This window comes from Pleurotus ostreatus (assembly GCF_014466165.1).
Source record: "Pleurotus ostreatus strain PC9 chromosome Unknown scaffold_6, whole genome shotgun sequence".
NCBI classification, from domain to species: domain Eukaryota; kingdom Fungi; phylum Basidiomycota; class Agaricomycetes; order Agaricales; family Pleurotaceae; genus Pleurotus; species Pleurotus ostreatus.
Genome location: NW_023503161.1, coordinates 2,597,929 through 2,610,215, shown reverse-complemented (window position 1 = coordinate 2,610,215; position 12,287 = coordinate 2,597,929). Strand labels below are relative to the sequence as shown.

The following is a 12,287-nucleotide window of genomic DNA, read 5'->3' as shown; positions in this document are numbered from 1 at the left end:
CGCTCAATGACCCCTACGCAGGAGGTGACACGAAGTGTGTTAGCCTTCGAAGAAGTTCTGTGGCGAGGTGTTCCGTACGGACGTGCAAACTCTGCCAAGTATCGAAATGGCTCTGTAATGTTCAGGTCCTCCCCATCAACACATTCTGGGACGGAAGGGGCCAGTCTCCTAGCGGGCACTATTGAAAACATCCTTCAGTCCGACTATCAAAACCCACCTGGTGCTGTGTATCTCTCTATACAGGCCTTCACGCCAATCGACTCAACAATGGATCCTTATCGTCTGCATGGATTTGTAGCGGGCTTTTTATGCGACAGAGAAGATCGACAGCATCATTTTATACCACTTTCAAATCTGGTATCGCACTGCGCGTTGACTTTCATGGAGGCTGCGCCAGGAATGAAACTTGTTCATATATTACCACTTGACCGGGTAAGAGTTTGCTATTATCACTCCCTACGCGATCATCAGACTGATAGATCATATTATAATTATAGCTCAGCCAGTCATTCAGGGAATAATCTATACGTTGACCGTTCAAAGATGTTCTCTCAGTATGGATAATTACCATGCACAAATCCGGATCTATTGAGTCGCGGACATTGCATTAAAGGAAGCTCCTACAAAATGCGGTATACTGCAGTGCTCCGTCACAATGTGTCGTTTGTTCCGTTTCATCATCCCGCTTTCTACTTGCACCTCGGGAAATTCTCCCAGCCTCCTCAAGGGTCCTATGAATGATCTGTTGCAGTAGTTGAATACTATTTTCGAATAGTGCACATGATCCATGTATCACCTCGTTGGGGAAGTACTCTAATGGAACAGGTTGGATAACCTGTACCATGACTTCTGTGTCTCTATGGGTTATTATGAAACCGCCTGATGCTGATACGGCATTAGACATTTAAAATTTCGCCCCGGTGATCGAGTTTAGAGCAATTACTCACCGACCCATTTTTTTGATCTATGAGGCCCTTCGGTGACTTCAACAACACCAGGCCAAAGAGTTTCGGTGTACGTAGAGATTTTCTCTGCATGGCTGCATTGATCCCACATCGTGTTTCCAATGCTAGCTGCGATTTTGATGTCGGATACGTCTTTTGGGGCGACCACGAACTATCTGTCACAGTTAACGTCGTGAACCCCCGCAAATATAACATCTTGATACGGACGTCAGACCATGTGAGCTGGACGGAGAGCTTTGTAACGCGAGAACGTCGGGTGAATAACCAAGGTCTAGAGGATGGTATGGGCTGGAAGTACTGGCCACTCATGATCATGTTCGACTTGCAACGCAGACAACATGTTTTTCCCTCACAATAAATAGTTGCAACTATTTAGAGGTAATTAGGCTGAGCTGCAATGTTTAGATTTCCTGATATGGGCTCTAAATTTACATTGATCATGTGACATTGCTGACTCCTCGCACGTGCTGCAGTGGAATTGGCTGGCGTCACTGCTTTTAAAACAACGTTAACGTTGTTAACGTTCATTCCCCGAGGCTCGAGAAGTACAGTGTTCAACGCTGTACTTAAGCTTGAGACTTGGACCCTCTTGGATGGTCAACTTTTACGCTCCTGTACATGCACATGTAATGTGCCTTTAAGAAATGATACTAGTTTGGCCTGGAGCAAAACCTATCTAGAAATCGGTGTGGGGTTTCCGCTGGTTCTGATCATGAAATGCTCACTTCAGTTGAAAGTTAGGCAGCAGCGAGAGAGAAAGGAATTAGCTTAGAGCTCCCGGCCTTCAGTGATTCGTTAGACTCTGCATGATTTTGCAAGTGCGAAGGATGTCGGCCCACCAAAATCAAGGGTAATCTGTGAGTCGGGACATTGCAATTGCCTTCATTCGATTGAACTGAAAGATACGTCCTAATCTAGATCTAAGGCTGATCATGATGCGTACGATGTGGCCGACGGCCGATGCGCTTTTTGGCAGGGCGGATAGTGGCTATGATTGAGTGGGCGTTGGAGCACGCAGCGGAAGCAGGCAGCAGTGGCGAGTTTGCTGAGTTGAAGGGGACACAACAAGCGTGTGGGATGACTTACTTCTGGACATCGCACGTTGGACGCTAGACACTCCAAGGGACACCATGTGAGTCTGCCCTGCGCTTGCTTAAGGACAAACACAGCTCACTCTCGTTCCCTATCATTTGCGGTCACCTCACTTAAGACTAGTACTCATTTTCGCGCAGTTGAATATCCAAAGCGATCAATGCTTTGAATGAGCGCATGAGGGTAGATCCGGAGGAACCTACACGAAAACTTGCCATCAGCCGAAGCATAGAAAAGAACCGACGCGCATATTGGCCTAGGAGAGCCCTGGTATACGACGACACGAAGGCCTGCACCCTCTGAATTGCCTCCCCCGGCCCCATCTTGCTCGTAACGAATCCAAGTCACCTACGGCATTCCCCGAGTTGGAAACGTACGGCAAATAGGACACCTTGTTACGTCCAACGAAAGAAATGATATTGTACTTGCAAGGAATGACGCATATAGCGCCTCAATTGCTCGCCTCTGTGTCAATGAATCAAGCTACTCCCGTGCCGCTTGTCCATCAGAGTCGCGAACGGCCAGCCTATGAGCGCGACGACGGTGGGTGATCAACAGGATATCGAGGAAATGGGGTTTCTGGGGAAGGTCGGGGCGGGGGAGCGTAGGGTTAATGGTATGCGGGTAGGGGTAGGATGTTCTGGGACCATAGTGGCTACGCGAGCGTCACGAACGGGTTCCGTTCGCGAGAACCCCTACGTGTGGATGACGTTCTATCGACGAGAAGATCAGCAGGATCTGGGTGGCCGGCCGCGTCGAAGTCGCCACGAACGTGTAGTGCTACGACAGATTCGATGATACAAACACAAGTGTCCTCGATGCTGGATGTGCAGGCATATTTGGCCTCGGATTTCCTATTAATAGGTGAGCGATCCTGTAATCCACGCGAAGCGGTATTCTGACAGCTACTGTATCCTACAGTGTATAACGCAGTCTCCCACTTGGATCGCAGTCTGATTACGGAGATGAAGACCCATTTCTGGGACTTTTGGTTCAGCAACGGCTCGATCAACAAGATTAACCACGCAATCCACGACGCTATGGAACGGTGATACACCGTGGCTGCTGATGCCTATCAACGAAACACGGCGATACCTTAGAGGGAATAGGCAGACGCGTCACCTTGAATGATCAGCAGAATAACATATCGTCACAGCGTACGGTGAGTGGAGCGAGTCCATGAGTGAGTAATTAGTGAAAGATTTCGGGTATCGTGCGCCCTGGTCCATGAGTGAGTAAGTGAAAAATTTGATTTGTGTGTTCACCTTTTTGTTGGTTCGCTGCGTAGGTTTTAATTGTGGGATCGTCCACGAAGCGAGGAGAGTTGGGAGTGGGATGGACGCGCAGAGGGTGTCTTCGTTTGTATTTGCGATGGCTAGTAGGTACTACAAACAATAGGTAGGTACAAATAAATGTTTTGAGCCATCAAACCTCCCTCCTCCTCACCACCACCACCAACAACGTTGCTGCAAGGTACGCCCTGCCTTTCATACGGCTTTTTTCTGCCTCCTCTAACCCACACTTGCTTACAGAATCATGTCAATCAACCAAACATACTATACGTCAGACGTTACTCACAAACTCACGATGGACGTTTACAACGCCGCGATTCTACGCTTTGGCAATTGCATCAAGAAGAGAGACACTCTCTTTATCACGTAAGGATCGCCATATGCATGCTTCAGCGACTGACGACTCTGAGTACAGAGGCGCGTCGGAATCTGCGCTACTCGAACTATCCGCGACCGTATATATATATCGCAACGGATCGTTGCGAGCTATGATAACCGTCGACGGTAACGATGACCCCGAATTCGCATGGAACGACGGCACACAACGCGGTCCCGTAGAGCTTCGCGGGCACTGCCTACCGCTCAGATTCGCCCTCTAATGCGGGATTTCATACGTACAAATCTTTTCTTGCTGTAAGACTTACATCTTGGAATACATATCGATCGATCGATCAAAAACGGCGAGTGATATTCTGAATGTATGTTAATTAATATTCAGAATATGATCTCAGTGATTAAATGAAGGAAATACTGAAGAAGATATGCTAGATATCATCAGCATATCCTCCCGGATGAAAGCTTGGAGATATTTAGATTTTAATCACCCGAGGTAGTCTGATTTTCATCTAAGATACTTCCAGGATATCCTCGGGGGGGGGGGGGGGGGGGATTCTGATTTTCCTCTTGATTTACTCACCATTTCTGCCTTCAAGTTTATTATGGCTGTATTCACAATTTTCATGCATGAGTTATTCTGATTTTATTTTAGTTGACATTCAGAGTTTACTATTCAATATTGCTGTCGGAAATACGGGGTTTAAAACTTGAATGCTATCCGCGTGTCATCACGATATCACCATCGATGATTTCGGGCAATGCCCGCAGTGAAGCACCTGCGGGCAAGGTACATCAATCCCGGACAAACAGCAACGAGAAGGTAGTCAAGAGGCTTTCTTGCACGCATCATGCTTATATTATTGTGTGTTCTAGACATATGAAATCTACGACTACATCAAACAAAAGTGTATTCCACTGTCGAAGACAATGGCAATTCAAGCAAGAAACAAACCTGAGGACTATCCTGGGGTTGTCGAACAAGGATTAGAGCTTGCGGAATTTGTATTAACAAACAGAGCACGTCAGATTCCACACCTTACCCATGTCCCCATTGATTAACCATACCTTAACAGAACAACGAGGGTCGGTGCATCTCCTGCAGCAATAGAGATATTAGCAAGGAGGTTAAGGCATTGAAAGTGTCTGCCGCCACCTTAGCCACCTCGAGGGATCACATCCCTCGTCTGAGCTGTGGATGCTTGCTGGACCTTGCATCTTTGGAGCTATGGATGGTCAAGATTACAGCCGAACTTGAGGAAATCCCCCAGCGTGGCGCTTCTAACACGAAGTCGGCTTCATTCAATTTCTCTGAAGAAAATCTAAAGATGATAGCAGGCGTCATCCAAAGTCTCACAGGATTGGGTCTGCCGGATCTACTTGCCCCAAAGGAGCAACGTCTTGCACGTACGGCAGCCTACTCGTTGCGTGAATTGGACAGGGCTTTTGGGATAAATGGAGATGAAGAGGGAGGCTTTCTTGGTTGTTATAAGCAATTGGACGCTACTGTTACAAAACTTGTTGATCGTAACAAGCTTAGAAGTATTGAGTAATGGTAGCATCTGTACAGTAGCATAATCTACTAGGTCTGCCAATGACGTGCTACACCATGATATGAACGACGAACAGCCTGATAGTGAGCAGCACGTATTCTGTCTCTACGGCGAATGGTGTTGTGAATGCCTGTGGATACCAGAGTTCTTGGATCAACAATGATGAAGCGTAATCCTCTGGGATAAGCAAGTGCTGGAGCAGGACCTGCTTCTTGTTGATCAGGAGGATAAGGAGGGGCCTGGACCTGAGCAGGCTGAGCACGCCCATTGCAACGACGGGCTGGAGAAGTCGCTGCCATTGTTGAGCGACTAGGCATTATTGTCCCGTGTTGATGGGTGCCATAGAATAACCTAGATCAGTTTCAGAAAAGCGGTTAAATAGAGTAGTTGTGAACATACCATAAAGTGTTTGGAATAGTTTCAATATAATATCCCCACTGTGCGTAAGCAAAGTTCCATTCACCTGAGGGACAGTGCTTGTCTAGCTGCATGCATGCCGAGATAGTAAGATCATCGTCAACATGGATGGGACTGACGTAGTTGCGGCAGATAAACATATTTGATCCCGTTGAACCCAATGGATCCATGCCTGAGCTAACACTGTCTCTACCAATAACCTTGGTGACAGGATAGTATATGTGTTGTGCCGCATGCGTGAGTTTGTCTGAAATCTAAATAATTAATTGTCAGGATCTCCGTTCTGAGCAAGAATAGGGAAACAGAGACATACCTCTGCATGTTTAAATAGAGTACGAATGTCGTCATGAGTATCTGCTTTGACGTCAACATAAGGACCATATCCGCTACCAGGATTTCCACCCTGAGGCAAATGTGAACCTATGGCCTTCATAGTACTGCTTCCCTTGGCAAAAGCCCGGAAGCTTGCACCACGTTTGACTGTCTTCAGCACAGAGCTTGTCTCATGATGGTCCTGCATTTCAGTCAGAGCCTCCGAGGAAAAAGCCCCGAACTTGACTGCTCCCACCTAAATCAATCAATCTCTGTGTTAGTAATTGGTATAAATTGACTTGGTTGCTTACCAGCAATGCACCGCTCACCAATAGAGTGGTATCAACAGCACAACGGGTGAAGACCTCAGGACGTGATTGCAATGCTTTGAGTCCCAGATCATTTGGATGGTAATACTTGGTGTCGTCCTTCATTCCTGGTCGGATATCCTGAAAATAAGTGAGTGGGGAACATTCTGCTAACCTTAACACTCACCTTAGGTCTTAGACGGTCATGTTCAGGAGCTTCGGTCAACACGCAACCTTGATAATTACCATCTAGCCTTTCAACCTCCACAGTACGGACACACCACTCATCCTTATCACGCCCGGAGCAGTGAGGACAAGAGTTTGTTAAAGGGAGAGTGATGCTCAATCCATCTTCCAGGGCGTCTTCAGTGGAAAGAGAGGGAGTGGGAAGATTCGAGGATGAAGGCTTGTCTTGAGCCTCAGAAGAAGGTGAGATCTTCTTACCACGTCGCCGGATCTTCTTCGTCTTTCCTAGCACCGCAGTCTTGGCAGAAGCCTTCAAACTAGGCACAGTAATGTTGCTAGCCTGAGGCGGTTCTAAAATCCTAAGAGAACGCACACTGCTTTCAACAACAAGTTGGCTTTGCTTTACCAACTTCTCTGTCTCAGCAAGGATAAGTTCCAGAGTTTCATCCAGTGGGACTTCGGACTTGATGCGGTCCAAGTCAAGGCCACGTATTCGACGATGAAGCTCCTTTACGTTGACGTCTTCAGTCTAATTAAAAGACATAGATTAACTTCTTTCAAAAGTTGTAGATTCTGACTAAAAACCTACCGCAATACCGTAAAGATCAAGGGCGGGCTGGAGCCAACGTTCCCAAGCCATGGTGAAATTCTGACCGTTGACCAAGAAGAAGATGGAGGCGGGATTGGATATTCTGGGAATTGACTTGGGATGTTCAGACATCGTTCGAAGCAATGTCAAAGGGGTACAAGTTACGCCTCCTTTCCGAAACTTTATAGAGATTATTAGCGATATATTCAATTAATTACCAGGACCTACAGTGTTAGTCGTCTTCAGATCATTAAAATCCTTTGCGATTCCTTCAATCACAGCTTTGGGCGTCCAATTGTAGAGAAGTTCCCCAAGTGTTTCCCTCCAAACGTTACGTCGGAAGGTCTCAATAACATGGGGAAACTGGATGTCCAATTGCTTGGATGGCTTGCATATGTCGATGATGACCTCAGATAGGCCTGAGGTCTGTCAAATCATCAACATCATGTTCCCCAATTTGTGACGGACTATACCTTAACTGCAGCTTGCCAGCTTGGTTGAGACCAGGTGGTTGTCGTAATCTTACGCATCTGTCGCAAAGCCTCAACGGCAGCCTGACTCTCTGAGAATCCCGGTTCCTGTGAGGACATGAATTAGGGCAATTCGGGAAAAGAATCATAGACTCACATTGGTTTCGGAGAAAAAGATGGCCAGAGATTCACTCCACTGTCTACACACCAGATATTGAGTTTCAGGGTCTTCCCTTATAGTCTTCTTCCAGTTCGCCGGCATTGTTTGCTCCCAACGGAGCTGCAGAAACTCACTTGCTGAGCCCAGACGAAGTTCCGATAAATCAATAGGTTCGACTTTGATCTCAACATCCGGTTCCTCTTCCTCTTTATCCAGCATGCCGTTATTGAACTTGGATGGAATCTAAAGGCCTTGTTAGCAGACAAAGAGTTGACTGATGAGGGAAAACTAACGGGTAATTCTAGAAAGTCTTGTTGAGCTTGATGGAGTCGTTTGCAAGCGTTCTCATCCTGACCAATGTGCCGAAGCCACATACAGTCGATGAACACCTCAATAGCTTGGGCTCCCGTGGATAACTCAATGCCCCCCGTAACGAAAGCCAGCCAATCCACTATACGTTGTACCTAAATTTTTGTTGGTCCGTATTCCCTTCAACTTTGATTTCAGCACGCACCCAGTAACTGTGACCTTCTATTTCCTGCTTTACGTTCTCCTTCCAAATAGGATACTGCTCAATCTGAGCGCTCTCGGAACCTTGCTCAAGCCTTGTTACTGCTGTGGCAAGAGGCTCTTGGGAGAGCCAAACGAATTCCACCGGATCCAATACAGGTTCCTGGGGGAAGTACAGGCTGGTGTACATGGTCATCTGAGTCTTCAAACGGTTCATTAATTTCCCTTTCCTTAAAAAAGGATGGCAGGCTTACCTTGAGGATATTGTCAATATCAACAGGGAGTTTCGGAGTATGTGGCTAATCAATCTCAATTCCCTTAAGGAACGGATGCTCCCAGTGTAGAGGCCGCCCAGGAAGAGAAGGAAAAGCAAGGTAAATAGAGTAGGGAATTCCCATTATATATATGCCCGCTCACCTGATTTTTTTTTTTTTTTTTTTTTTAACTCTGCATTTATATACCGCTACAAGTATGCTATGCTACTAAGACGCGGTGCGGGGGTAGGTACAGACATGTGACTACAGCTACAGTCCCTGCCTGGAAGCTGGAGCTCAGCCAGGCGTTGGCGGCGAGGGTGCGTTAAAAAACCCATTGGCAAAACCCTGTGGGAAAAGGCCGCTGGGAAAAAGCTACCTGCCGTACCTGTTTGTGACGAGGTTCGGGGCTGTTTGGGTGCGGGGCCAGATCAGGAGTGATACCCGGGGGCGGTCAGAAAGTTCATCTGTGGAAAAGGTAGGTCAGATAGATGTTACGCTGTTAATGACTGAAGAATTATAAGAGCATAAGGTACAGGGGGGTAGGGAAGAAAATCAGTTGGGCTTAGCTGTCATTCGAGGCAGGTGGGCAAAAGGCAGTTGACCGACTAATGAACTTGGCCACCGCCGCTATTCCCTTTTGTGTTCCTAACAAAAAGTCAACCGAAAGGCTTGATGACACCTCGCGTAGAGTGTCTCTTGCATGTTCATGTAGCGGGCAATCCACTAAAATGTGTGTTCGGGTTTGAAGCAGAGAGTCGTCGCATGGACAGGCCATGTGCAACCGTGGGACAAACCTGGAAAAGTATTCCCCAGTGAAGGCGTGACCCAGTAGGGCTTGAATGGTGTGCGAATAGGTGCGTCGATTCCCATTGAACAACCGATGGAACTTGTCAAGGCGAGTGGATGGCGGCCGTGTCAGGGACAAAGATGAGGGGGAGTTTTTCGGAGACTCCTTCCATTCTTTTACCCAACGATCGATTGCAGCTGTCTTGCTGTGCGCCTTCGCCCAGGCAAGGGTAGACCCAATGAAAGGCAATTGTGCCGCTGCTCGTTTGGCCAGTTGGTCAGCTCGTTCATTGCCCTGAATCCCCGAGTGACCAGGAGACCACAAAACGTGGATCCTTAAGTCCTGTCGGGCAGACAGCAGCTCATCTATGCTGCGGCGGAAAATGACCGAGGCGTCTTGCGAAGGATGGGGGCTAGTATCATAGGCTGCTGTAATGGCTGAGGTGTTGTCAGCATAAAGGCGGACATGGCACACTTGTGGTCGATCTTGTAGGAGCTGTTGGAGATTTCTGGCCGCATGCGCTAGGGCAAACATTTCGCCGTCAAAGTTGTCCGAGTGAGCACCAAGGCCCAGCAGGCCCTTGCCAACCTCCTTTCCTAAGTAGACAGCAGTAAAGGCAGCCCCGGTTCTAAATTCTTCACCTACCAAGTGCCGAGAGCCATCCGTGAAGATGTTCATTACCGTTGGATCTACTCTTGCTTCGCTTTCGCACTTGCAAATATTGCGGACAAGTTGTTTGCGGGTGTCTTTGTTCTGAGGAGCATAGCTAGAAAATGTTAGCCTATGACTCCATTGATTTCCTAGATGCCAGGGCGGCGTGGCGTAGGGATTGATGCGTTCATCAATGTCGAGTGTGAAATGTGCCCGGGCCGCAAGTTGTTGGAGATTTGTCTGCTTTTTTGTTCTGCTGTTTGAGCACGTAGGGCCCTGAATAGGGCCATGGTTCCAGGGCTTGGCTAGGCGGATAATGGGTTGCGCATGTCGGGGAAGCGTTCGCAAACGGATTGCTGCGTTATCAAGAACTCGATCAAGCAGAAGCGGAATAGGAAGGATCGACCCAATGTGGTGAAGGGCAGCAGCCGGTGACGTGCGGAAGGTTCCCAAGATGAGCCGGAGGCCTGTGTTTTGAACCTTGGCCATTTGCTTTGTCAGGCCTTTTTGGCGGATGCCTGTGTACCAAAGCACCGCTCCATAGGTTAGCACCGGGAGGACAATTGTCTTGTAAGCAAGACGGCGGTTGGCATGATTCATCCCGCGGACCGAGTTACCCAATACTGTCAGTGCTTGAATCTTGGACATTGCCCGATTGCACATAATTCGCACATGTTCTTTGAACTCCAGTTTGCGGTCCAGGAAAAAACCTAACCAACGCATAACTGGATTGGGAAAAACAGTCAGTGCATTGTCTGGGCCCAGGTTAATATGGATTGGGAGCAGTTCGGGGGACTTAGCTCTGGTAAAATGCATAATCTCAAACTTCATATTGTCTACTGAAAGGCCTATGGCTCGCAGGGCAGAATTGATAGTTCGGAAGTCTTCCTGAAGCTGCCGAATGTTGTCGGGAATCGACCTGGAAAAAGCAGCGAGCATCCCATCGTCAACGTAAAAGTATAGCGCGGACCGACTATGGTTTATTGACATTGTGATGACCGGACCAGTATAGAGGGCGGCAAGAATGGGTGAGAGTGGGGACCCTTGGGGAATACCAATCGTGCACGTTGACGATGCAGTGTTTGTGCCATTGATACGTAAGGAAACTTGGCGGCTAGCGATAAAGCTTTGAATCCATCCTCTGATTTCGCAAGGAAAGCCAGCAAGGCGAAGGACCTCTACTAGGCGGCCGTGGTGTACATGGTCAAAAAATCCTTTGATGTCGAAGGCAAGTGTGGTGGCGGTTAAACCCTTCTTCCATCCAGATTGGATGTCGTGCACTAGCGTAACCCCTGCGTCTGTTGTTGACGACCTGTCCCTACACCCAAATTGGTTAGTGGGAATCAACTGATATCTACCTACGTCAAATAGGATCCTCCGGGTGATGACTTTCTCCAGTAGTTTTGAGAGGCATTCCAGTAAGGAGATAGGCCGGTATGAGCGTGGGTTGGACATGTCTGTCTTCCCAGGTTTTGGAACAATTGCAACCGCAGTAGCTCTCCATGGTTTGGGATGGTAGCCTAGACGGAGACAAGCATTGAAGATACGTGTAAGGAGCGGGCCGCATATCGTGAATCCCCACTTGATGAGCCGGTAGTTTATCTCCGATGGTCCTGGGGCAGATATATTAGATGTGCCGTTGAGTGCTTCGCTCACCTCTTCGATGGAGATGGGTACGAACGGCCGGGGATCTCTAGCTGGGGGGTCTGTGGTTTGTTCTATTGCAACTTGCGAAGGGGCCGACGGGAAGAAAGCTGCCTTGAGGGTTTCACCAAGCTCGGCCGGGGATGCTGCAATACCATTGTCAGTGACAAGAGGGGGTATCCGAGACTTACGTTTGCCAGCTGACCAGTCTGCGAGTCGCCAGACATTGTCGGGGGTAGCCGATTCAAGAACGGAGTTAGCCCAATCTTGTTTTGCTTTCTTGGTGACCCGGTGCATGCGGTTGAGCAGTTTGGGTTTGTCTTCACGAGTTGCCATTCGCATTTCCTCTACCGCACTGCGACATTCTTGATTCCACCATCGAGCCGCTTTTGCCGTGTTCAGCTTGCGGTCAGGCATGCAGGAGCTTGTAGCCTGGGTGAAGCACTCGATCAGCTTTTCAACTACACAGTCTAGCTCCTGGGCGGAATTGAGTTCATTGAAGCCATCAGCCACGGTTTGGCACCGTGCAGAGAATTCGGCTGTCCACTCTTCTTGTTTCCCCAGATCAAGGCGTTTGCCTAGGCTACTGGGTGCGCAATCTTCTTCAAGGGTTGGGAGGTTGGCATAGTATACTAGAGTGTTGTGGTCCGAACCAAATGATAAATCTTCGTCTATGGTTGGAGCAGTAAAAGCGACAGAATCAATGGCAGCGCAGTTGAAGAAGGTGAGGTCAATGACGGAATCTCGTTGCCCGCTGGCTC

The 12,287-nt window shown here is 48.2% G+C and overlaps 2 protein-coding genes across 2 annotated transcripts; one reads left to right on the top strand and one right to left on the bottom strand.

The window, feature by feature from the left end:
* Positions 1-4,430: 4,430 nt before the first annotated feature.
* On the top strand, positions 4,431-5,235 carry PC9H_009033 (uncharacterized protein; the record flags this gene model as incomplete). The annotated part of the gene is made up of 3 exons (XM_036778540.1): positions 4,431-4,505; positions 4,559-4,687; positions 4,759-5,235. The coding sequence occupies 3 exons, from the start codon at positions 4,431-4,433 to the stop codon at positions 5,233-5,235; spliced, it is 681 nt and encodes a 226-aa protein (XP_036629968.1).
* Positions 5,236-5,264: 29 nt separating this feature from the next.
* On the bottom strand, positions 5,265-8,383 carry PC9H_009032 (uncharacterized protein; the record flags this gene model as incomplete). The annotated part of the gene is made up of 11 exons (XM_036778539.1): positions 5,265-5,586; positions 5,635-5,906; positions 5,966-6,220; positions 6,276-6,413; positions 6,460-6,987; positions 7,048-7,227; positions 7,276-7,473; positions 7,521-7,625; positions 7,675-7,920; positions 7,971-8,141; positions 8,192-8,383. 11 exons carry the CDS (start codon positions 8,381-8,383, stop codon positions 5,265-5,267), a joined length of 2,607 nt encoding a protein of 868 aa, XP_036629967.1.
* Positions 8,384-12,287: the final 3,904 nt, after the last annotated feature.